Source organism: Anomalospiza imberbis, chromosome 7, assembly GCF_031753505.1.
Source record: "Anomalospiza imberbis isolate Cuckoo-Finch-1a 21T00152 chromosome 7, ASM3175350v1, whole genome shotgun sequence".
NCBI classification, from domain to species: Eukaryota; Metazoa; Chordata; class Aves; order Passeriformes; family Viduidae; genus Anomalospiza; species Anomalospiza imberbis.
The window spans coordinates 18713782-18740736 of record NC_089687.1 but is presented as its reverse complement, the minus strand read 5'-3'; the positions used below and the strand labels follow the sequence as shown (position 1 = coordinate 18740736).

The 26955-nt window shown below is 37.0% G+C and overlaps 1 protein-coding gene across 7 annotated transcripts in view; it reads left to right on the top strand.

The window, feature by feature from the left end:
- LOC137477088 (sodium channel protein type 1 subunit alpha) overlaps window positions 1-26955 on the top strand; it is a 91642-nt gene that overhangs the window by 32036 nt on the left and 32651 nt on the right. For 3 of the 7 annotated variants that reach the window (XM_068195762.1, XM_068195756.1, XM_068195758.1), the window contains 15 exons: window positions 2482-2602; window positions 7059-7146; window positions 7931-8059; window positions 8769-8860; window positions 9767-10039; window positions 14353-14416; window positions 14794-14935; window positions 15083-15289; window positions 15766-16071; window positions 16814-17194; window positions 18375-18507; window positions 19321-19559; window positions 21878-22051; window positions 22660-23016; window positions 23725-24207. In XM_068195762.1, coding sequence (XP_068051863.1) covers window positions 2482-2602; window positions 7059-7146; window positions 7931-8059; window positions 8769-8860; window positions 9767-10039; window positions 14353-14416; window positions 14794-14935; window positions 15083-15289; window positions 15766-16071; window positions 16814-17194; window positions 18375-18507; window positions 19321-19559; window positions 21878-22051; window positions 22660-23016; window positions 23725-24207 — 3189 coding nt within the window. Of the gene's footprint in view, window positions 1-2481; window positions 2603-7058; window positions 7147-7930; window positions 8060-8578; window positions 8671-8768; window positions 8861-9766; window positions 10040-14352; window positions 14417-14793; window positions 14936-15082; window positions 15290-15765; window positions 16072-16813; window positions 17195-18374; window positions 18508-19320; window positions 19560-21877; window positions 22052-22659; window positions 23017-23724; window positions 24208-26955 lie in introns of all 7 variants that reach the window. The other 4 variants (XM_068195763.1, XM_068195759.1, XM_068195760.1 and 1 more) reach the window with 3 other exon arrangements.

Below are 26955 nucleotides of genomic sequence, written 5' to 3'. Positions count from 1 at the left end.
ATTGTGCTGACAGCTTTGGGTACAATAATTCAGGTTCATCCACACTGCCTACACATTGGCTTGCATCTGGGTTGAGAGTGGAGTGAGATATAGCAGGGAGCTTACATAGGGCATATCAGCTCTTGCCTGTACTTTTCACTGAAAATTCTCCTTCAGAAATAAGGTACAGTTTTAATTCATATTTAAGGCTAGAAGTTAGAGGACCAACAAAGTCATTCTGAAAGCTCAAGTCACAAAGATGCTTTGAGTGAAAAATTAAAACTGAGGTTGGGAATTTATGTCTTGTTGGTTCTGCTTATGCAGGGCAGCAGAAAGTAGAACAGCTAAAATAGCAGCAGCTTCCAACTGAAACTGGAACTGTGCCAGCATGCTGTTATTTTCCATACGGCATGTTAGAAAATAGATGTATGTTTAATATGCTTGTGTTCAAAGATGTTTTTAAAAATGTAGGTTGACTAAATGAAGGTGCAGTAGTCTTGGATACAGAGTTAGTAGGAAGTGTGATTTTTAATGCATTTTGTCAACTACCTCATAACTACCAAAAAGAGCATGAGTTGGAGGCATCTGTGATGTGAGTCCTGGGGGCTGGGGACAGACCTGGCAGAGGAAATTCACCTTCCCCCTTGGGGTGTGAGGCTTTAAAACATTGTGCCAAAAAGTCATTCATCTGGTTGGTTGCTGCAGAAGTTGAAATGAAAGCTTCATGTAAGGTCAGGTCATCTGCAGGCCCAAACTGGATGTGTAGTTTGGAAACATTAGCTCAGGCTGTCCTCAGCTTCACATGCAGTTTCTCCATTTCTGTGCAAAAGTGGGAAGTCATATACATATCTTATACATTCCTACACATCTTGAGTTTGTACTCAAGACAGTGTAAAGTCTGCCTGGTAAAGTCTCTTACTATTAAGGGGGTTGGTTTGTAGGAGAAGCTGTTCAGTGTAGAGCTGTGATGGAAGGACAGCTCAGGGAAGAAGCCACTGAGACTGGAGCAGCTTTTTCTCACAGTTTAATCCTTGCTTCTCCTCTGCCTTCAGTAAACCCCAACTCCACATCTCTCTCCTGTGTGCTTCTAGACATTTGTATCTGTACTTCACAGTTCATACATCCTAAACTTTCCAAATCTCAGCAGACTGAAGCATTGTCCTCCTTGAACCTCCTTGGCATATTTTCCCTGTCTGCCGGCCTTCCTGGAAATAGTCATGTAGTTCACTGCTTACAGTCTTGAAGCAATACTTGATGTCATGGACACCAGATGAAAGCAACATACACTTGCCCACGATTCCACTGGAATTCTAGCTTACAGCTCATTTCATCAGCAACTTAACAAAAATCAGGGAGGCTTTCTCATAGCTTATGTGCAAAATATACAACTCTGACAATGGAAAGACGAAAAGAAGCAATTTAAGAAATCTGCCTTTAATTTCATTTGAATTTAGGTTATTCTTGCATTGTCCCTTTCACTGGATGTCGATTTCTTCTGAGTTACTGAACCTTTCTTCCTTATGCACTGTTTTTCAGTCTTTTCTGATTGATCTTGCAGTTGAAGAGCACCTTAGTGACACAAAAGAACCCAACAGCCCACATTTTGTGTGCTGTAGTGTTAGGGCAGGTGAAGCCGTGATATACTGCAGTGGAAGCAAAGCAGTGTTTGCAGGGTTTGCTCTCATACTGTTTAGCTTTGGCTCATGGATTTATTTGAGACATTTAACCTACAGAGTCTTCTACAATCCTCTGAAGTAAGGCTTGAATGCCTGCAAGTTTCTCTAAATTTGATTAGCTCCATAGATATTAAAAGTTAAATTGTAAAAGTATGTATTTTCTGGGATATTTTCACACCTAGAAACCACAATTGTACAGGAGGATCATTGGGATCCAGTGTATCCCAATACTCTCCTCCAGTAAGGTATATTCAGATTTCCAGTCCTCAGAGACCTACCTAAATATGGCTGCACATGTTACTGCTATTTCCCTCTCCTCTTAGCACAAAAACCCAAAAATTAAACAAGTGAATAGTCTAATAAATCAGTTTCCAGAAGGATTTCTAGTTAGTAAGACTAATATATCAATAAAGTCCTCAAGTAGGGTTGAAAGGAGTGGGGTAGAATGCACCACCACACCCTGCTTGTACTATTTCAAACAGGGAGAGTTTTCTGGGGGAAAAAATAAATAAAATTAAAATTTCAGTTAATAATTTACGCATCTTTTTTTTTACAAGAAACACATGAAAAGGAATATTACTTTATTGAGTTTGTTTAATGAAGAAGTAAACAAAAAACATTAATGAATTGAATTAATTGCATTTTCGTATGTTAGATTCATCAGGTAAGTACTGGAAATAATTTTTATTTGAAAAATTATTCATGCCTTTGTGTATTAACTGTTCAAAAAGTGACAATTTTGGTGATTGTTTGCTTGTAACAGTTTTTAAATGAGAATTTACAGTGAATAAACTCTGATAAAATGTCTTTTCTTTCTCTTTTTCAGACCTTTATAGTATTGAATAAAGGGAAGGCAATCTTCCGATTCAGTGCCACCTCTGCCCTGTACATTTTAACACCCTTCAACCCTCTTAGAAAAATAGCTATTAAAATTTTGGTACATTCATATCCTTTTTTAGTGGTTGTTCAAAATGAAATGAAGAAAACAGATAATGATTTCATCATAAATAAAGGCTCAGGGTCCTTCTGGCACTGTCCTCACTCAAGATCAGCTTTCCAGTCTGCTGCAGCAGTGTGCCTGAAGCCTGGCTCATGCATGCTGGTTCTCACATTCCCAAACCCTCCCAGTTGCACCATAAGCCTCTGCCAAATTTAATACATTGCCAGAAAGCATAGGCAGCATTCCTGCGGGCAGTTTGCAAGGCATCCATACTTGCAGGTGGTGGACAGACTGGGGGACCATAACTGATGGGATGGTGCACGAGGTAAAGTTTTAGACTGACAGTGGGGGATTGCTGCCTGATGGTCATAACAGGCTGATGGGAATTTCTAGTGGGTGAGGCTTTGGTGCACTTGGTTTTTTTGCAGAACCTCAGGACTGAGAAATGTAGGTATCAAATGAAAATTTCAGTGAGACAGTAAGACTTCTAACATTGAACAAGTAGTGAAAGGCAGAAGCCTTATTAATAGAGATTGGTGGCAGAATTTTCTAGGTCTTTGGGAAAAGTAAGAAACAAGGCTGATGGTTGCTGGCTCAGAACACCTTTTACTCTGAGCTCCTGGGAAGTTAAAGCAGTGTGAGAGAAGGGGAAGGTGTCAGGCTGGAGAGAAGCTAGGGAGTGTTTGGGGACAGTAGCTAAGGGAGCTGACAGAGACCTACAGACACAGTGGTGGTGGTGACAAAACACAGCAAAATACTGTCAGATTGCAGCCTCCAATGAATTCTCATTCCTTCACATGACACTGGTTTGCAATACCTTCCAACACTGCATCTGGCTGAGTTGTGAGTAATGCTTTTCACTGGCATATTGGTTACTGTGGTAAGCACATCTACAACAGGTTACTGAGTTTGGTCTTGGTTTTAAGTTTCTCCTAATTGTCTTCAAAGCTGGTCTTGACGACAGTAAGAACAAAAGAAATTCCAATACACAATATGTAATTTCAGTATTTTCGCTTCCATCTATGAAGTGATCATGTAATTTAACTCTATTATAGGAAGAGGTTTTCTTTCAGTATATGGACTGATTTCTTCTTACAACCAATTAATTATTGCAGGAGCTATTTTTATCTTAGATATAGGCACAGGATTGGTTTTTTTTTAATATAAAACACAAGAATAGATGTGCAGGTTCTCTGATTTTCTATTTTTTAAAATATTATTCATTATACTACAAACACTGCAAATATTAAAGTGTTATAACTAAGAACCATTTAATATGTTGCTTTTTACAGTTCAAATCTCAGCTGCTTATACAAGATAAGCTACCTACACAAAAAGATGAGGGGTAAAATGGATGATTGTTTTTATAATCCTCTGACTTTTATAGATAAACTCTATTTCCTCCACATTTTATGGCAGGTGTTTGCCATTTTGGCCTTTGTAACAGAAATGTGCCTTTCACTTTCAGTGTGAAAGACAAGCATTGAGCACATTGGTTGGAAAACCTTCATCTCTCTGTCTTCCAAATTCTCTGAAGTGCAGGGTACTCTGATCACATGTGCCCAGACACGTGAGCAGATGTTGCTGCCCTGCAGAGAAACAGAGTGTGTCTCTTTCCAGTGCTCACAGACTTTCCCTGCAATTATTCTCACTGCCAGTACCTACTGTAATACTGAATACAGAAACTGGTAACAGCATGAGTTTCTCTCTGCTGACTCATCTCCTGGTAGTCTGCCTTTTTTTTTTTTTTTTTTCTCTTTTCTTTTCCTGCCTGACTCAACTTAAGGTAGAACATGGAACTGAAGAGGCAGCACAAGAGTGGAGATGGCCAACCTTTGGCAATTAATAGGAAAGAATGAAAAGGTGAGAATAAGTAGAGCGTTGAGCAGTCAAAAAAGGGAGGTGGCAGTGGCTGGAGCTGCAGTGTTAGAGATTTCTGTTAGAAAGAATTGGAGATGTGCTCTAGAGAAAATTTGTAAGTGCTCCTGTGCAAGGCTCTGGAAGCTTAAATTACAGTATTCCACAGTGTGGTCTGACTGCCAGATGGTATCTGTGAAACCAGTTGGCAATATTTGGTTTTTTCCCAATTGTTTCATCTTCCACCAATCCACACAGGTGATAAGGTACTTCAGCTGCTCCTGTAATTGATTAGCTTGAGGCTGTGTGGTGCCTCTGCATGCCTGTATAGGAAGAGCATGAAAAAGTGCATTTCTGTGAAGAAGTCATGATAGATCAGATTTTTTTGTGTATAGTTGAATTGTTATAGAACATAAAATAGTAAATTAAGGGAATATTGAGCTTGTAAATCAATCACTCACAATGCGGAAGAGGATGGAAGAGGTGCAAAGACATTGAATGTGACAGTTATGTTTGAGATTCTCATAAGAGAAATGGTCAGAGTCTATATTTCTAAGTATATTAGCCCTTAATGAGCATCTGTTCCCTTTCAGAATGAACAGCACTTTGGTGACTTTTGGCTCCCAGATGTGCCACGTTTTGTAAAGAGTGAGCAATGTTCAAGGACCTACCTGTGGCCCTTGTTATGGGTGGTACCATGGCACTGAGCTGTAAGCACACAACACAACACTGCACATGGGTAAAACCTCAGCTTTCCTAAGAGCACGTTGCACTTCTTTAACTCTTTCATGAGATGACTGAAACTGCAGTCACGCATCTCCAGCTTGGATTCCAAAATGGATTCTCTATATTGAAAGGAATTTCCTAATTAAATTAAAACAGGCTCTTTAGACCTCTGTGAACCGTGATGACAAACATTGTAAGGCATTCTAATAATTTATTCTAAGGCGCTGAACGATTTTTACGCTACAGAGTTTGTATGGCAACATCATCTTCAAAACTAGTTAAGTCACTGACTGAAATATACCAAAATGTCCACTGCTGGATCAGCCATTTAGGCAAAGGGCACACACCTGTCTGTGGGAATCAGGCAGCTAATTCCTTTCCTGTGATTTGAGCGTTTATTGAAAATTTTTGCTAAAGTTTGAATTTTTCAGCTGCTGTAAGCAAAGATTAAGTGATTGCAGCAATTTTCTGAGAGGTTTAGATCCTGGTGCTACTTCTCTTATTCATTCTGCACCTAGAGTGAAGGATCAGGTTCTTGGTTTGGGTTTCGTGGTGGTGGTTGATTGGTTTGGTTTTTGTTTCATTTTGTTTTTGTCGATGGTATAAAAATACACCCAAAACAACCAAATGCTATCTACTTGATTAAAAAAAAAATAAAATCATGGGCTGTCAGATACAATCTTAGCTGTAAACAGCTTTCTTTAGTTTAAACTATTTTCTTTGCCAGTTATGGTGATGCAAGGACTTTTAAGGAATACATAATTTAGAGAGATGACTAGAGGAAAAGTTAGTTAACCATTTGGTGTACATGTGTAGCAGCGCTGATTTTTTGCTGCCATCATGTGGCCATTTTTGAGTCAGGTTTTCATCTAGTTTGGTTACTTCAGGATTTCCAAATGTTTGAATAGAGGTTATTGCTACAAAACGGGAAGAGCTGCACTGTCTGAAGAGGCGGTGATCTGGTGGACAAAGAACATTGCAATGAATGTCATGAAGCCCCAGAGGATTGTCTCACCTCCCTAGAACCAGCTCATCTGAGCTGTCAGTCTGGGTTTCATAGTCCCAGAGTACCTAAATGCTCCTTGCTAGAACATCAAATTAAAATTTATTTCATTCTAATCTTCACCAGTTTTCTTTGCTTTTCAAGCAATTGATGCAACTATTGAAGCATTTTCTAATTATAACATTAGTAGAAACAAATACACTGATTTTGTTGGGTTTTGAGAGAGACCAAAAGTAATACTGGAAAACTATTCACATTAATCTCTGAGCTTTCTATGGATTTCTGTTTCACTGATTGAAACATTAAGCTGGTGTTAAGGAAACATGGAATTCACTCACTTCAGCAATTAAAAACTTTATTCTATGTTTTATTCTGTGTTTTCAACAGACTGGCTGTGCTAGGTACTGACTCAGCTCAGCTCTGACTCTGGGTAGATAGTGGAAACTTTTTTCCCTTGCATATGCCAACTCTTAATTTTAGTACCAAGCCTGTAGAAGTGAAAGACTGACACTTATTCAGTCATGCCAGGTACTTAAGGCAAACTGTATACTCCTGCAAATTATTTTGGTTTTGGCTGTTGCTCAATTCATGTTACCTCCCAGGGTGTGAGAGCCATCTCCTTTTCAGGACTGGCTGAAAACAACATCAGGACACCAGCAAAGCAACATCAGAGTGTCAACAAATCGAGACCAATATTAAAATATTAAAGTCTAATGTACTAAAGTGAAAAATACTAAAGTGAAAAATAGCAAAGTGTATGTCAGTGTTTACCAACGTTAAAAGTTTTGTGTTAGTGGCAGTGTTTTATTGTACTTAAGCCATGACTGTTGTGATATTGTGTGAATAGCTACTGAGTTTTCCTTAACTGTACCTACATTATTCAGCATGCTTATCATGTGCACTATTTTGACCAACTGTGTATTTATGACCATGAGTAACCCTCCAGAATGGACAAAGAATGTAGAGTAAGTTGCACATTATTTCAATATATCTTTGTTCCTCTAGGTGTTACCATGCCAGTAATTGCTGTGCAAGATGTGCTAGCAGAGTTATCATGAGGCATTATGACTATTTCCTCTCTGAACTATGCAGAAATGTTGAATGATTATTTTAATCTCATTCTAGTAGAACAATTGGGTAGAAAAACCATGAAAATATTTTAAAGATCATATTCTACTGAGATTCCACTAGTTTTCTCCATGGTTTAGCACCTACCTATTTTTTCCCCTTCCTTACACCATTGCATTAGTAGCAGAACCATGGGCACTTCAATGTTCATGTCAGTTAAGAGCAGCATACAAGCAAAAGTATTACTAAAGTGAGAATTCAGTGCCTGCTTGCATCCTTCCCTCTTTAGAGCCAATACCAGGTGTTTTACATGTGGGTGACTCAGACAGTATCCAGTAACTTATGCTCACAGCTTTCTCACTTAACAGTAAAGGACCTCGTACTGCATACTTTTAAACTGAATGTCACCTATAAATTTTAATATGCTATTTATTTGATGGATTTATTTATTTTTATTTATGTATAAGATCAGGAGTGCTGTACTTCAACAGCACAACTAATTCATGTACATACACAAGTATCTCTGATTAATATAATGCGTTTCAGAAGAAATTGCTTATTTACTGTATTTCTTCTCCAGCTGTGAAATAAAAAAACTTTTCATTTGATCATCACATTTCTGACAGAATACCAATGTAAAATATTGCTACTTATTTTGATTAATTTTCCTATATTTTTCAGGTATACTTTCACTGGTATTTACACATTTGAGTCACTAATAAAAATTATTGCAAGGGGCTTTTGCTTGGAGGATTTTACTTTTCTTCGAGATCCATGGAACTGGCTTGATTTCACTGTCATTACCTTTGCGTAAGTTCTTGTTTTTTGCTTTTTCTTGGAAAGAGAAGGGCAAAAAGGGCATGAAATTAGTATCGATACATACCAATTTTGTTAAATGGAAATTTTTTTATGGACTTACTTTTGTCTAAAACAATTTTCACTTTCAAAAATGCATATTTTGATGTAACCATAAATACTGCAGAAGCCATTAGTACAGCTAGTATTAGAGAGGCTAATTTCATGTCCTGCTTTTTTTTTTTCTGAGCAGAAAAGGAGCTTCCCTTTGACTTCATTCTCCAAACTTACCAATCTAGTCTAGATAAATTTTAGGCTTTCAAAGTAAAATCAGTGTGATTCACTTCAGAGACATTTAATTTAGCTGAAGGCTCTGAAAGTATAATAATGCAAGGCAAACTGCAGTGAAAGGTAAACCTCTGACTGTTGCTGTTTAAGTTTTTGCTAAAAACGCCAAAGCGGTCTTGATGAAAGACCCAAGTAAGTAGCATAAACTTTGCCTAAATTCTGAATAACTGTGATTTAATCCTACAGGTATGTAACAGAATTTGTAAACCTAGGCAATCTTTCAGCTCTTCGAACTTTCAGAGTATTGAGAGCTTTGAAAACTATTTCTGTAATTCCAGGTAAGAAGTAACTGGTGTAAGGTGTTAGGCCCCTTTTACCTCCCAACTGTTCCTTTTTATCCTGTCATTGTGTTTGTGTGTGAACTCCCCTATTACAGATATGTGACAGAGTTTGTGGACCTGGGCAATGTCTCAGCGTTGAGAACATTCAGAGTTCTCCGAGCTTTGAAAACAATATCAGTCATTCCAGGTGAGAGCGAGGTTAAACACTGAGGCTGACTTTAATTCACTAAAACAGAATTCACATTTTTTAAATATAAATCTTATTTTTTTCCACAAAAAAGCAGGGATCAGAAGATATCAGGATTCACTGAAATCTCTGATTCATTGCTTTTGAAAATGAGCACTTTCCTTTTGAAATCAGCCTTTGAGTTTAACAGATTCTTGCATGAGACATTGCAGTACACCGTGTGTGTGGTTTGCATCGTATGACGTCAAGCTTCCTTCTCCACATTCAATGAGTATTAGTAACCCTAAAGTTTTCTTACCCATGTGTATCCTACCTACATGATGTTATGTGGTATTTTTCATGACTGTGTCTAAAAAATAAAACTGTTTGAAATGTTGACTTACTAAGAAGATGAAAGAATAAGATAATAAAGAATAGCATGGGTGTTGCATGGGGGATTTATTATCTTAAAAAGCTACAATTTTCCAAACCATTTCCAGTTTTATAGCATTAAATTTGAATCCTATTTATTGTTGAACAGGCTTTTTACTACTGTCTTCTAAATCTAGTATGTTATAAAACTGATAGTAGTAAAGGTTTGGAGCAAGATGTATTGACAAATGGAAGATGTTTACGTGAGATCAGTGTACAGCATGAACAAAAAATAGTTGCTTGTTTTATCATTGAAACAAGTTGTTTTGAAATATATACAACTCATTCCATTCACAGTTTCAAGTGGACATAAATTTCAGCTGTTTATTCATTTTCACAAGTGAAAAAGTTCTTCACAAAAATGTTGTTTCACAGACATTACAATCATGTATTTGGGCTTCTGCATGAAATTTATAACTTTAGTGGGAGACATTGCCATTTCTGTGCTTTGAAAAAGTTTCCAACATCAGAATAAAAACTCCTTTCCATTTGCAGGCCTGAAGACTATTGTAGGAGCCCTGATTCAGTCTGTGAAGAAGCTCTCGGATGTGATGATCCTGACTGTGTTTTGTCTGAGTGTATTTGCACTGATAGGGCTGCAGCTGTTCATGGGCAACCTGAGGAATAAATGCCTGCAGTGGCCTCCAGAAAATTTTACTTTGGAAACAAATATTACTTCCCAGCTAAACAGCACCATAGGTGAAAATGGTACACTGGTAAATTCAACAGTGACTCCATTTGACTGGAAGGGGTACATTGAAGATGAAAGTAAGTATTGTCTGCAGAATAATCACTGAAGTGGTTTGTGGCTGACCCAGTTCTTAGAAGGAAGGAGGGGAAGGGACAATACATTTTGTTAAGACAGAATAGGAGAAATATTTTTTCTCTCATACATCTGCTCTAAAGGCCTGCATGGAAGAGGGAATAAGGAATGTGGTCTTGCTACTTGGAATAGCTCTTTTTGTCATCTCCATCTGCCAAATTCACATCTCCCCTGAGAGAGAAAAGTCTTAAAATTCAATGCTCATAGTTCATGTTGTGAGACAGGTTTGCACAGAGACTGTAGATGTAAATTAAGAACTAAAGGGGAGAGAGAGATAGAAAAGGAAAAGAGATTACAGTGACCAGCTGCAAAGAGAAGTTGTGGGGTCTCCAGGTGAGTCTCCTCACCTGAGTATCCTTTCCAGTGCAGCAGTGATCACAACACTTCTCCCAAAACATCTCTGTGATTTTCATTATCATCTCCTCAAATTCCCTACAGCTTGCTCCTTCTTACAGTGCTATTAGCACTAATTGGAGTGCCCTTTGATCAGAGTGGGTGCTGCATGGCTGGCTTGTTTTTAAGCTTGTACATGCATGTTATTAGGTCACTTCATATAACACCACAAGCAAAGAATAGCAAAAAAGAGGAGAAAAAGAGATTAATCTCACACCAGAGAGAATTGCTTGCTGCCACCTGCTGTGGCAATAGTGTGTTTGCAAGTGTCATATCATGAGAATAAAAGTGAGATGAAGAACAACATGAGGGCACAGGAAAAATAGTTCCACAGAGGCTCTAGAAAACACTGCCACAGCAGCTTATGTTTAAGGCTGCAGGGAAATTGAAAGGCAGGATAGAGAAGTGCAATTGAAACAATATAGAGGATGAGGCACCTAAGGACTCCAGGGCAGCCAGGACAGACTAATTAAGGCTAAAAGTCTGCAGCCAAAAAGCTAAATAATATCCTGTTCACATAAATAAATTATTGACCAGGAAGACAGACCAGTATTTAGCAGTACTGCAGTTGCTACTGGAATACTATATAAAGTTCAATTTAGATAGAAAGTTGAAAAAATGGAGGAAGTTCAAAAAAGAGCAGAATGATTAAAGGGTTTGAAAACGTGCTTTATACCAAGATAGACCAGGAGCTCAGCCTACTTAGCATATCAAAGAGAAGGTTTAAGGGGTGATTTGATCACAGTTAAAAAAAAATCCATGGGGAACAGAATTTTCATCGTAGACATATCTTTGATCTAGCAGGCAGAGATATAACAGGTTCAATAGCTGCAAGCCAAAGCCAGGCAAATTTTGAATAGAAGTGAGACAGCTTCTAACTGTGATCACACAGCTAATCAATGGCTATGATGGATTTCCATTTGAATTTCTTAAACTAATCTTTCTGTGAAACTCAATTTACTTGAACATGTGAATTCATGGGGATCCCATACCATGGGGTATGACAGTCTAAGCAGTCTCCTAATGAAGGCCTAGACTTCAAGGCCAAACTTAATTTCCTGGCTTTTTAACAAAGAATTTATAATTTTAAGTTCTGATTTCATTTGATTTAAAGAAGACCGGAAGCCCCCTGAAAATAAAGCTCAATTGAATTGGTTCCAGGAAGTACTTTACTGAATGGCTACATCTGCCTTTGGTATATTTACAGAATTTCATATGTATTATGAAATTTATAATGAAATTACAAGTCTTATTATGAAGTTAATAAGGTTGTCCTTGCTTACCAGCAGTTTCAAAGAGCAAAATTATCTTCTTACAGCTTCCTGCTCTCTTTTTGCATGTGGGTGGGCAGACAGGATACAAAAACCAGCTGCTTCACAAGGCAACAAGCTATTCTTTACCTGCAGCTCAGAGCAGTGCAATGGCAGTGTCTTTTGTAGGAATTATGGAAGTTATTATGCCATTAGTTGTGTACACTATGCAGAAAAATGCACGTAAGCCCTAATTTTACCACTGAGCTCATTTTTGGAGACACCATTTAGAGGGTCTTTAAGCACTCCTGGCATTAATGAGCCAAGCACTTTTTTTTCCCCTCCACTTTTTCTTTTTCCACGATAAGAATTCTGGTAAACTTAGCTCCAGATAAGCTGAGGTTTATCTTAACAAGCTTTCCATAAGCAATTTTTTTTTTCTAAGGAAAAACATCTCACAATCTATTTTATGAAATAATAATTATTCTCTGTGCTTCTCATATTATACCCTATGTTTACTTAAACAGCTTTAATCTTTCTTGAACTTGGGTGCTCACCTACCAGGGAAATTTTCCCATTTCCCAATCAATTAAAGAGGAGCCAAACTTACACAATTGGTATAATGAGGGATTTTTCACTTCTCTTTGATATACCTGCTTATACTGCTCAGCTTGTGTGTTATAAAAATTTTCCTACCATGATAATATTTTGAGCACTTGCCCAAGTTTATCAGTGCACTCAGAGAAAGCCTGTGTGGCTCTAGTTTCTGTGGAGCTGGCAAGTACTGCACCATTGCAGGGCACATCTTGTCTGAAGCACAGAACCTGAATGCAGACCTGCTGTGGCAGTTCAGCTCAGCTGGTGCAGTGCTGATCAGGACTGACTGCTGCATGTAAACCACATCAAGGCAGGTTTGAATTCTTCCCAACAAGCTGCTATGTTCCAGCATCTTTTAATCATGATTAGCTGACATAAGGCAGAATAAAATTTGCTTCCTAAGGGTCAGCTGTGGCCAGCATCCTGTCAGCTTCCTGTTTACAGCTGTGTTTCAGCACAGAGCAGCTCTGCAATGCACACCAGCCCAGAGCGACAGCAGCCACGCAGGGCTGCGCAATTGGCACAGCACAGGAGATTGCTCCCTGTGAGGTGTGCATACGTCATTAGACACTGAAAATGAGTCCTTTGCAAAGTGTCAGAACAAGGTCTACTTACAGCTTAAAGACTCATTTTTCTAGATGATGAATTTTGCTCACAGGATGGAGAAATGCAGCTGGCCCAGGTACTGTGTCCCTTCTTGCAGCAAATCAATATGTGCTGAGCCAGCAGCTTGTGACACCTCCTCAGACTCAGAATTCATTAGTGTCTGTAGTAGCCTGGCTTGGGCAGCAGAGGCAGAGTCAAGCTGAAAGTCACCTGCACTCATTTTCAAATGAGATCATTTTAAGGGAATCTAACACAACAGTTAGATGGAAAAGAAATCCAACATGGGGTAAAAATGGTCTCAGGAAGCAAAAAGGGTACCACCTTGATTCTGAAGCTGCTATGATTCAGAAGTGGTGGAGCTAGGGAGGTGCTCAGAGGAGCATCACCATTGTCCCTGCCCTTTCCTTACAGACAACCTGAGGCAATACTTTTGGATTCCATCAGAAATGTGACACATGGTCTGACCCTGTATAAAAAACATCCTTATGCCTGTGACCAAATGGGAGATTGTAATTACAGGAGAAGCTCCTCCTGTGACAATTCTTCCAAAAATCAAGACTTCAGCAATCAAGACTGTAGGTATCTGCTTTGAAGCGGAAAAGAAAAACACTTGTCAAGGATACAGTCAAGATGAATCTTAATAAGCACAAAGTTTTGCTCATCTCCTTGTTCTTGTAAGAAGATATAGGTCAATAACTTTGTTATTTAAACCATCTAATATGTCCTTTAACTACGGCATTATTGTACAGACATTGGAATGAATCGTTACAGGGTGATTTGGTGGAACTTACCCAATTTATTTTACTAAGGTGTTCAATAATTTTGTCATGTACTCTTAGAATCTTACTTAAGAAGTTGTGACTGCTGCAGTAATTATGTCTGAATTGAATTTAGGTGTATAACAGGGCCTTCATAGAGTCAGTGAGCTACAACTGCAGTGTGTGCATACCCATGGCCATCAGAGCCACTGGCAGATGGGTGGGTTTTTTGCAGGGTTTATATATGAGATAACTGTCACAAGTGCTTGTGAGCAACAAACTGAAACCCCTGGCAACACCGATCAGGCAGTTTTGAAGAAATTATGAGAATATTTTTTCAGATAGATTGAAATTATTCTAATAAACAACTATACATTATTTCACAAAGCATTGTTTAGTTCAGTGATCAGACAGAAGGGAGAATCCACATCCAGAAGCATTTGACAGAATTTTTAGTAGATGTTGGCATTTTAACAGTGAATGCTGTGAGCAATAGTGCTTAATGAAATTCATATTGTCATTTACTCTAAAGCTGTTGTCCTGCTGAGAAAATAGCACTGCTTGTTTAAAATTAGATCAGAAATCACCTTAAAACTTTTAGAGATAATGGCTATATTTTGAATTTTATAATATTTTAAATTCTTTTTGAAACAGGTCATTTTTATTTTCTGGAAGGGCAAAACGATGCTCTGCTTTGTGGAAATAGCTCTGATGCTGGGTAAGAACAAATATCATCATATTATTGCACTGTGTAGAAATTAGATCCACATTCCATAGATGTGCCTTTTGAGTGGGGCTTATTTTGAGTGACCACTTCCTTTCACATAAGAAAGGCTTTTACACTGGGCCTAAGATCTGTACTCTTGATCAGAGCTCAGTGAACTGGTCAGGTAATCTGAGTGTTTGCATGATGAATGCGTAATTTAGTATCAGTATAGCTCCTGCCTGGTTGAGAAGTAAAGGAAGAGCAATACCTGATGACAAAACCTGGCAAAACATGTTATTTTGCAGTTCTGGCTGCACATATGAGTATACTAACATCCAGCTGATAATATTAAAATTACTAAATAGGTAATGTCCAGTTTGTCTTTGTAGGCAGTGCCCAGAAGGATATACCTGTGTGAAAGCTGGTAGAAACCCCAATTATGGCTACACAAGTTTTGACACCTTCAGCTGGGCTTTCTTGTCACTGTTTCGGCTAATGACTCAGGACTTCTGGGAAAACCTTTATCAATTGGTGAGAAATTTTAAATGAAAAATAGACCATATATGTTTGTATCAGTGATGCAAAAGGACTAGAGTCAATTTTCTTATCTGAATTTTAACAGTATGAAAAACAGAACTGTTAAAATATACTTGCTTATAAATGTATTATTATTTCCAGACTCTTCGTGCTGCTGGGAAGACCTACATGATATTTTTTGTTCTGGTGATTTTTCTGGGCTCTTTCTATCTGATAAACTTGATCCTGGCTGTGGTTGCCATGGCCTATGAAGAACAGAACCAAGCAACCCTGGAAGAAGCAGAGCAGAAAGAGGCAGAATTTCAGCAGATGCTGGAGCAACTGAAGAAGCAACAAGAAGCAGCACAGGTATCGTTTATGGTGTAGTAATGCAGGACTATAAGGAAGTGAGTTTACTAGAGATATTCAACTTCTGCTTTCTGAAATTGGAAATATAAAGTACCCTTTGGCCTTTCAATGACTGAGCTAGCTCAGTGATTTTCTATTCTGCGCTGAAAAAGGGTATTGTGAATGATTCAGCCATCAAGAAGGAATATTCAAAACTAGGTATAGGTTATTCACTATGTTTTTCTAGTCTAGTGCCATTAACACAGTCTGGCAGATTTCTGCATTTAAAATTTACTCATGAAGGTTAAGAGAAGGCTATGACCAACACATATCTTGAGTCAACTGATTAATAATAATAAGAAGAAAAACCTAGGGAGAGGATACCCTGTAGAAAGTATTAAGATCTGGGACTTTAGGAGTAGGAGTTACGTATAAGTAAATTAAAGAAAGGAAAATGTTAGGTCATGGTTTATTCAATTCCTTCTGCATCATGGCAGGCGGCAGCGGTGACAGCAGCAGCAGTAACAGCATCTGCAGAGTCCAGGGAGCCCAGTGCTGCAGGAGAAGCAGGAGGGATCTCAGAGAGTTCCTCAGATGCATCAAAATTGAGCTCAAAGAGCGCAAAAGAGAGGAGAAATAGAAGGAAAAAAAGGAAACAGAAAGAACAGTCTGGAGGAGAGGAAAAAGATGAAGATGAATTTCACAAGTCTGAATCAGAAGACAGCATCAGAAGGAAAGGTTTCCGATTGTCTATTGAAGGCAATAGACTGACATATGAAAAAAAGTATTCTTCTCCACATCAGGTATTGCCTATAGTTGTTTTTTTTAAGTAAAAGCATGTATTTAAAGCATCATAGGCTGTTGCAAAACTACTTTAGTCTTCCTAAAGTACAGTAATATGATGCTACTGCATAAACAAAGGAAATAGTGATACTTTTATTACTTTAATTAGTGTTGCTAGGGCTTGAGAGGAAGTGCTCTAGCTGCTAGATTGCCTTGTAAAAAAACCCCTCAGAATTAAATGTAACCTCATATCTCTGTTCTTCTAATAGTATTATTTAAAAATCATAACAAAATATCCTCTGATTGATTATGTAGGGTTCCTTTTAACATGATTATATATTACCTAGACTTGTAAAAATGCTACAGTATTTTTCTGTTATGATAGCCTCACATTTTCCTCGTTTCAATGATGTTCAAAGCAATGTTTGTTCACTATGGGTGAGATCCCTCATACATGAAAAAAAGTGCATGTATGGACTTCCTTTTTTTCTTGGTGGGAATTATGCAACTAATCTACTTGTCAACTTCAGCGTAAAAAGGAGTGTTCAGCACTGGTTTTGTCTTAAGAATCCATGAACAGTGACACTTCTATCTGCAAAATATATCTCTAATGAAATACATGCAAAAATTTCACAGCAGCATGTAGCTTCTGGATAATGTGGTTACTCTTATCCAAGAAAAAAAAGAAAACCAATGCTAATCTAATAACAGTGCTAAGTTTGAGGATTTCAGCTAATAATCACGTATTTTATTTACCTGCAGTCTTTGCTGAGCATTCGTGGCTCCCTGTTTTCCCCAAGGCGCAACAGCAGAACAAGTCTTTTCAGCTTCAGAGGTCGAGCAAAGGATGTAGGGTCAGAAAACGACTTTGCTGATGATGAGCACAGCACTTTTGAAGACAATGACAGCAGAAGAGATTCTCTCTTTGTGCCGCGCAGGCACGGTGAACGGCGCAACAGTAACATTAGCCAGGCCAGTAGGTCATCCAGGATGCTGGCAGTGTTTCCAGTGAATGGGAAGATGCACAGCACCGTGGATTGCAATGGGGTGGTTTCCCTGGTTGGTGGACCATCTGTTCCTACATCGCCTGTTGGACAGCTTCTGCCAGAGGTGATAATAGATAAACCAGCTACTGATGACAATGTAAGAAAGTTTTAAATAGCTCAGGCATGGTGGCCTTTTCTTACTGCACCAGCCAGTGTTTTCTACAGAATGGAACCCTTGGCAATGCTTCCTGGTTGGTCAAGCTATGAATGCTCCTGCATCTTGTAAACTCTTTAGTAAACAAAACAGCTAAGATAGGTTTGCAAGCTAAGCATTTACTTACAAAGATTCACATAACTAACGAATGCAAGTCACAGTTTCCAAGTAATAGAATAACAACTTACACATTCATAAAAATGCTATGCTTCACTGTATTACTGTGCCATACTTTCCTTTAGCTGACCTAAAGGTCCATCTAGCTATCGTAGTTGACATACAATGGAAAATATTATATAAAAATGTTCTATAACTGCAATCAATATAATGCTGTATTACCACTATCAAAATTAGCATTATTAGTTAATTTTGATATCACTCTTCCTTATCAGCCTGGTTAAAAATGTAAGGAAGTTGTCAATTACTTATTACCATTTATTTCTCATTCTTATATATTTTCCATCCATTTCTGGTGGAGTATTGTAGTATAGACAACAAATAGTTCATTGGAAGATCAAAGCTTAATACATACTTCTAAAATGCAAATGGCTGCGTGAACATATTGGCAGCACATATTGCTGCCATTCTCTTACCATACAAAGGTAAGAGAAAATGTCTCCAAAAACTTTCTTGCTTAGTTCAAATTTGTCTATTCAGACTGCTAAAAAATACTAGCATGAGGAAGCATGAAGAAGTCAGACTTTTCTTACTTGCTACAGTTTGATTAGGAGAAAAGACTATTATGTTGAAAACCCCAGAATATTCTGTCAACAGGAACAAGGAAAAAAAATTACAGTTTGCAAAATTTTGTGCAATATTTTGAACTCAACCCTTTTCCATTTGTTTAAATTTGTTCAAATGTTTAAAGACTTTTCATATCTTAAAAAAATGCAAAAATTGAGTCAATAAACTCTTTCTCAATCTTTAACTGCAGGTACCTGTGAGCTAATGGAATTCTAAAATTATTTAAAAGGTACTAAAAAGTAATAAAAGTCTGACATGATAAAATATGAAGTGCACGGAGCACGTGTCCAAGCTAAGACACTACTAACAGGCTTATGTAGTATTTGCTTATCTGGTTGTTTCTTCAACGTGGTCTCACCTACTGTCATTCTCTGTATAGGGCACCACGACAGAACCAGAAATGAGGAAGAGAATATCAGGTTCTTTTCATGTTTCTATGGACTTCCTGGAAGATCCAGCTTTAAGGGAAAGAGCCATGAGTATTGCTAGCATCCTCACAAACACTGTGGAAGGTGTGTGCTATGCATAGCTTAATATTTAATCCTGCTTTTCACATAGATTTCTAAAAGTTTGAGTTGAAACTTGAAAACAGATTTAAAATAGCTAAAGTACAGATAACATCCAACAAACTGACATATATTTACCAGTAATTTCAAAGCTTTTTATTTATTAGGGTTATTACATAACTAAGCATTAAAGTTATTACATAAGGAAGCATTTCTATCTCATTGTTTTGTTGCCATCTAACTCATGTGCATGGTCATAACTGAGTGGGTACTTACGCATAGTAATTAAAAATGTATTATTGGACACAAAAAAGCCACTGAACATTTTTCAAACATATGCAACTATTGTTAAAATATATAAGCATTTTTGCAGTTATATTTAATTTCAGTCATTCTGTAAAGCTATTCTAGGTGATCAAAATTATTTTTTTCTTGAATTCAGAATGAATATTTTCACTTAAACGCTACAAATTTCAGAATAAAAATATTTACATACTTGAACAGTAGGTGGGAGAAACAAGCTGAAGCGTGATCAGGGAAAAATTAAATACATATTACAAACCGATGCATAAATTGATACTAATTGGCATAGTGATTCTAATACAAAGAAATTGTGCTTGACAGATAAGCTTTGAACATAGCAAATATATTCAATAGCAATTTTTAAAGGCTTTCCTTAAAAGCCCAGTGGAATGGGGGCTTTAAGGAGGTTAATCAGTGCCACTACAGACTGAACACTTGACTGGTACAATTCACATTGGAATGAGGAATGTTAGAGAAATCACATAGTTATATGTATAAACTTTCTTTTCCCCACAGAACTTGAAGAATCGAGACAAAAATGCCCACCGTGTTGGTATAAATTTGCAAATATTTTCTTGATCTGGGACTGCAGTCCACATTGGTTGAAAGTTAAGCATATTGTCAACTTAGTGGTAATGGACCCATTTGTTGACCTGGCTATTACAATTTGCATTGTTTTAAATACACTCTTTATGGCTATGGAACATTATCCAATGACCAGCGAATTCAATAATGTACTTTCAGTTGGAAATCTGGTAAGTTTGTTGGGGTTTTACAGTCATGATTTGGAAGGAAATATGCCTGTAATAACTGAAAGAAAAGGTTTTAACAGCTTTTTGGATATTTACTGACCTTCAGATATAAGTATCAGAACATTTTTGGAAATTTGACTGTCAGCCCTTACTCATGTAGCTTAGGATACTGTAAAATCAATATACTGCTGTGTTCTGCAAAATCAAATTAAAAATTTAAAAATTGGCTCCAATGCTACATTAAGTAAAGTCCATCTTAAGCAGAGTTTGATTTGTGTAACTACTAAACCAGGAAATGCATTGTTTCCATGAAACAGACACTATGCAAATAAATGCAGTGTTAATTTTTCAATCAATACAATATAAATCTTTAAATTATGAATGTGTTTTTAATTGCTATTTCCTGAGCAGAAACTTACAATAGCTAAAAGATCCCTTTAAAAGCATTTCTAGAATTTTCTTGTGCAAAAGTCTTTTTATATGGATAAGTGGATTGTTTTCTTTCTATGTTTTATGTAAAAAAATATCCCACAGTACTTTTTCCTCTCCTATTTTTTATTGGTTTTGTCCTCTGATAATTAGTAAGATGTATTTTCCTCAGGTTGTCAGCTGTATTTTCTCCCTTTCTCTCTGCCTCAAAAAGATAAATTATTAAAGATTTCATGAGTTAATTTTTGTAGCTCTCCTGCTTTTGAACTGACAGGTTTGATCATAGAAGTATCTGCAGCTACAGTCCTACTTTATCTTCTTCTTTAAGAATTGATTTCTTACAATGTGATTTTTAATAATCCTTGTTTTGTAATGAGGAACAAATAGTTCATGTAAATAACCATATAATTTAGGGGGGAGAATTAATAGAAAATTCTACAGCTGATTTTCACATAATATAAGGGAAATGCTGAACCTTTGTTTCCTAATAAAATGTAAAATCTTGTGTTGTAGCATTTTATAGGTTTGTTTTCCAACCACGAAAATTTCCTATAAATCTTGGTGTACCTCTGACTACAAAGAGAACCTGTCTATAAACACCACATTCTTCCAATTTTAGGCTCCCTGACATAAATCCCTTCTGCAGCAGAGAGGATCTCGGAGGTTGCCTGCTCCACTTTAAAGCTTCTTGTGCAGTTCTGATTGTTAGGAACCTGTCAGCATTTCAAACTGTATCATTCCTATGTCTTTCTCAGGGGTTCCAATCCTGTATCTTAGAACTTGGTAACCTTTCCCTCTCTGGTGTTTGTATCTAGAGTGTATTTAAAGACTATAACTATCTTGAGTATTGGTGTTCCTAGGCAGAGCAAGTCAGAGTTCTTTCCTGTTTCCTGATTATCCCACTTAGATTATTCTCTTTAGCTGTCCTATTTTCTTTTCAGCTTGCTGAAAAATGGGTTATCAAAACCAGAAAAAAAACAAAACAAAACAAAACAAAACAAAAAAAAAAAAACAAAAACAAAAAAAAAAAAACCAGAAAACCAGTCAGAGCAGGGCTCAAGCAGTTTTTAACAGTGACTTTAGTACATTCCTATCCTTGAAGAAATTCTCCCAAGACTTTTCTCAAAGCTACCCAGGTTTATTACTTTGGTGGGTCTTAAATATAATTCCTACTTCATTCAGCAAAGAAACTCATTATGAGAAACCACTACCAGCAGCACTTTGTTTAAAATGCATTCTTAATTACTCTTTTATTTCTGATATTGAAGTGTTTAAGCCAACCAACTTTGCTGCTACTTCTGGGCACGCCTAGGTAGAAGTTACTCAGCTTCAGGAAATTGTTGTATCTCAGCACATCATCATGTATCTTAGTTGCTGTATCAACTGAGGTACATTATAATATACCATTTATAATATTCCATTTATTCATCTGGTATAAATAATCACAGCTCTGTTGCACTGAATTATAGGCAGATCATAGCAGGCAAGAAGCTGCCCCCCTGTAGTCTTAGATTTGGCCTAATTTGTAATTCTTACACCAAGAAAGAGCTATACCATATAATTTCTTGGAAAGCATTCTGGTTTATGTTCTGAAAATCAAATTTGGGACATTGTTTGCACTGCACATGATAAAGTCCATATCCTTAGAAAGTTGAAATTGGATTTCAAATGTTATAAAACAGAAGTTTATGTAATTTACTTAGTACAAAATTTAATTAATAGAAAAATTACCTGATTTTCTGACACTTGTTAAGGGAAGGTGGGCATAATAAATCACTACAGTAAATGTAACTATTTTTAAGTATTGCTTTTGGATAAAACATAGCTTGAATTAAACTAGATCTGGAGTAGTATATTTCACCTTGAAATAACAAATTGCCCTTTGAACTCAGGTCTTCACTGGAATCTTCACAGCAGAAATGTTTCTCAAGATAATTGCAATGGATCCTTACTATTATTTCCAGGAAGGCTGGAATATTTTTGATGGCTTTATTGTAACCCTTAGCTTGGTTGAACTTGGTCTTGCGGATGTGGAAGGACTATCTGTTCTTCGATCATTCAGATTGGTAAATATACTTCAATTGTACTGATTTTTCAATGTGGCTTCATTAAAAAAAAATATTTTTGTCTTAAAAATTTGCTTGATGTTTGCCATGATACTGATCCCGAGGGCAGTTTCACTAGCACAAATCCTTACTAATTGTGGTATCTTACTTTCTTCAGTGGAAATTGATAGAGATCCAAACAGATAGCAGTAGATGCCCTGGGCCTATTTCCAATGTATCCATTGTATATACACACTTTAAACATCCCACTATGCAGAAATAAATTGACTCACTAGAGGTATTATGCTCTGATTGGCATCACAGGAACAGATCTCTACAAATACTAGTTTAAAAGTTGTCCAGATTATTTTGACAGGTGAACCCTAGATTTTAAATTCAAATCAGTAGCTTCTTTGGCCTTCAGTAAAAGCTATGCTTTGAGAATATCAAATTACAATTTTACAAATTTTTCTTGAGTGAAACTTCCATCTTCATGCTTTTAGACAAGATGATACCCTCTGAACAATCCAACTAAAGGCATATTTTGCAGCAATATCCTTCCACAAATTAACTTTAAAATAGCCTTGTGTCTTTCTGGTTCTCCTAACAATATTTTTCTTTCCTTCCAGTTACGAGTTTTCAAATTGGCAAAATCCTGGCCAACACTAAATATGTTGATAAAAATCATTGGTAATTCTGTGGGAGCTCTGGGGAATCTGACCCTGGTGCTGGCCATCATTGTGTTCATTTTCGCTGTGGTTGGGATGCAGCTCTTTGGAAAAAACTACAAGGAATGTGTATGCAAAATTGCAAGTGACTGTGTGCTCCCTCGCTGGCACATGCAAGATTTCTTCCACTCTTTCCTGATTGTATTCCGAGTGCTGTGTGGAGAATGGATAGAAACCATGTGGGACTGCATGGAGGTTGCAGGCCAAGCCATGTGCCTTACAGTCTTCATGATGGTCATGGTGATTGGAAACCTGGTGGTATGTAATCCAAGTGTTAACAAAAAATCATTTGGCAAGAGAGTGGTCTCAGTCCTGAAGTGAACTAAGTGCTCTGGATCTTCTTCAACAAAGCACTTAAGCAGGTGGTTTCAAGAAATGCTTAAAGTTAACCTTAAGAGCTTTTTTGGATAGAGAAGAAAATATTCTGCCATGTCAAAATCCTAAGAATGTCCAAGTGGGCACTTAAGAATGTGACTAATTTCTCTTTTGGCCCTATGAAAATATTTTGTGCTCCAAATAATTTTAGTTTATGGGCTCTTTATAGACCATTTGGTGGGGATTTTTTTATTATTTATGCCATATGATTAGTCACCTGAATAATCTAATTTCTGTTGTGGGATGGGATAAATGAAACTTTTTAATGGTGCTGAACAGTAAATCTGATAGCTCCATTTTTAGATTATAAGCTTTGACACCAAAATATTTACAAACTGTGGGGAATTAAAGACACATTTACAGATATTAGTCAGTCGTACAAATATTTTTGAATAGTGAGCAGGACCTGAGCTAATGAAATAAGCTTGGTTTTTACAGAGAAGAGAAAAAAATTTGAGGGTACTTTTTTGGTTATGGTGAATTATTGGGATTTCAGTCTTTGATGTCAATAATAGGACATTTTTTAATAAAATAAATGTTACTTTTTAAAATGAAGTATCTTAGAACATCTTTTTAAAAATCTTTCTTCAGGTACTGAACCTATTTTTGGCCTTGCTCTTGAGCTCATTTAGTGCAGACAACCTTGCTGTGACAGACGATGATAATGAAATGAACAATCTTCAGATTGCTGTGGCAAGAATGCAGAAAGGCATAGATTATGTGAAGAGAAAAGCACGTGAATTCATCCAAAAAGCTTTTGTTAAAAAACAGAAAGCTTTAGATGAAATCAAGCCACTTGAAGATTTAAACAACAAAAACAGCTGTATTTCTAACCATACAACCGTGGAACTAAGCAAGGACCATGATTATATTAAAGATGCAAATGGAACCACCAGTGGTATAGGCACAGGCAGCAGTGTGGAAAAATACATAATTGATGAGAGTGATTACATGTCATTCATAAACAACCCAAGCCTCACTGTGACAGTGCCCATTGCTGTGGGTGAATCCGACTTTGAAAATTTAAACACAGAAGAATTTAGTAGTGAATCAGACCTGGAAGAAAGCAAAGAGGTATTCAGATATTTTTTGCATTTCTCTCTGATCTTTTGAGGGTCTTTGTTATGTGGGATTTTGTTTGATTGTTTAGGGTTTTTTTGTTTTATTTCTTATAAACCAGTGTATTCAATACTTAATCATTTATTTTGACATTTCTTTGTAGATAGGCATAAATGAGTGTATAAAGGAGGACCTAATTCTTGATGAACAGAAGTGTGAGAAAGAGTTAAGAATTATAGCCTCCTAGAGGGGATAAGAGGCCATGTAATGGGAGACTCAACTAATCCATAAAAACTATGTATGGTCCACAAGGTCGTTATAACAACTTGTAGGGGACAGTGCCTTAGCTGCAGTGTTATTCCACTAGAAATTTTTGTTTGCCTTCTGTGACAAGGGTCCCATGAGGAGTGTGATACATCTTCTCTCTGCCGCTTGAAAAAGCATATATAAACCAGAAAATGTATAGTTTATGTAACTCCTTTAGACATATGAATTCTTTTGAATTTTAAAATTGCCAGCTCTTCTACACCTAGATTCCCCTAAAAACAAGTCTTAACCAGACTCTCCCATATGATTCAAATTCACTTGTTGTTAAAATTGAAAAGTACCAACAGATGAAAATATCTACTGTTGCTAAAGGAATGCTAAAGCAGACTATTGATATAAAGCCTTTTTGAGAACTGTAATTTAAAAAAGCATATTAAGGCTATAACTATTCCATTACATAACTTTTTGTATGTGGCTATTTTAGCTAAATAATTGAAATTGATTAGGTGACAGTTGCAAAACAACTACACCCTCAATGACTTATTTTGTTGCCATTTTATTAAATTAGAAAATTGCCCTTCCAGACACTTAACAATGTTAATTTTCTCACTTGAGAAACCTCAGCCTTAACCAGCTAGTTCCCATTTTGGTTGCAATGCAGTTTCTTTACAGGATAGCTCATCTTCCCCCTTCTGTCACACGGTTGTATTGCTACCATTGTTTCAGACACCAAATTTTAGGGTAGCTGAATTCTTTATCACTATGCTTTCAGTGTGTGTAAGAGCCCTCTAGTGCTCTCAGCCAGTGTTAAGCTAAGTGCAAATTTTGGATCCTTCTCCAAGAAAGTAAACCTGTACAAAACAGCCCCTCCCCACAGCAACTTATTTCAGAGACAGTGTTGTTCCCATTTCCTAATTAATATCTGCACCATTAATAATTATTTTCCTGTTAAATATTAGCTAAAATGTCTATAATTAATTTGACTTATACTTATGAACCACTGCTACAGTAAAGGCTCTTAAAATTTCTTTCAGCACATTATGAACAACTCCCAGCATGAAGAATTTCAAAATAAAACATTTAAACAAAGATCCTTTATAAAAAATCAGTGACATATCTTCTACTCTCCACAAATACCTTCATGCTGTCCAGTCCAGTCTTCCAACCCATCACAGAGAAGACAGTCAAATAGAAAAACACCAGCTGGTTTATGACTGACCAATGGAGAATTGCTCCTGTTTAGACATAGACTCAGTTTAGGAAAGCTTAGGAAAGCTGCCTGCTGATGTGCTGTTACCTGCTTTTATCCCATTGAAAAAGTACTGTGACACTTCTGACGTATTGCTGCCACTGCTTTAATAGGAGTTTTGTTGTAACTGTTTGGGGAGCTTTGTCCTCAATACCAAAAGGCCTGCTGCCACCTAGCACTGGTGAACCTGGGAGGAGGCTGCAGTGAGGTGGGGATCAGGCTCTTTTCCCAAGTAAGAAGAGACAGGATGAGGAAATGGCCTCAAGTTGCCCTAGGGGAGGTTTAGATTGGATATTGCGGAAAAATTCTCCACTGACAGGATTGTCAAACACTGGAATAGGCTGCCCAAGGAAGTGGTTGAATTGTCATACCTGAAGGTATTTAAAAGATTTGGCACCTCACCTGAGGACATGGTTTAATAGTAGTCTTGGCAGAGCTGAGTTTATAGTTAGACTCAGTGATCTATATTGCAGTTGTTTCATTATTTTGTTTAGCCATACATATTTAAATATATTTCCTTCACAATTTTGCCCAAGTTTTAGCCACAATACCAAAGAGATAGATTGCAACCAGGCTCCAGCTGCACAATGCTTGTTACAAGTTTTGGGATTTTTAGGATGAGAATTAGCTTAAGTGCCTTTTTTTATTTTTTTTTTTTTTAATTTGGTTTCCAACTTATGCCTCCCTGTCTTTATGCTCATCATGTTGTTGAAAATTTGTTGATAAAACACAATCTGATTTTTTTACGGGCTTAAACTATCTCAGCCTTATTGTATGCAGATTCTGGCTCACTCTGAGCTAGACTTTCAGCAGTTTTAATCTGGATTTACTAACCCCTGAAGTATGGACTTCTCTGCTTTTTTTCCTCATTCCTCTGAGCTCCCACCTCATTTATGCAGTTATTTTTAGACTCTTACCTGATTTTCAGTAGACACTACAAATTCCTGTATATTTTTTAAGCTTCATTATTTCTATGTAGGTCAAGAGATCATTATGACTTATGGCTTGTTGTGGTCATAAATCTTCTCAGATTTAGCATTACCCACATTTTTCAGTTTAAGGCACAATTTTATTTGAAATCTGATCTGTTACTGATACACCTTCTATTTAATAGATTCATACAGTACAGGAGGAAAACCAGACTATAAATTTCTCAGGTGTTTATCAACAACTTATGTTGAACTCTAGAACATTCAAAAACATTGTCTAATTTACTTATTTCAGAATCAAATAATATTTGCCTTTAA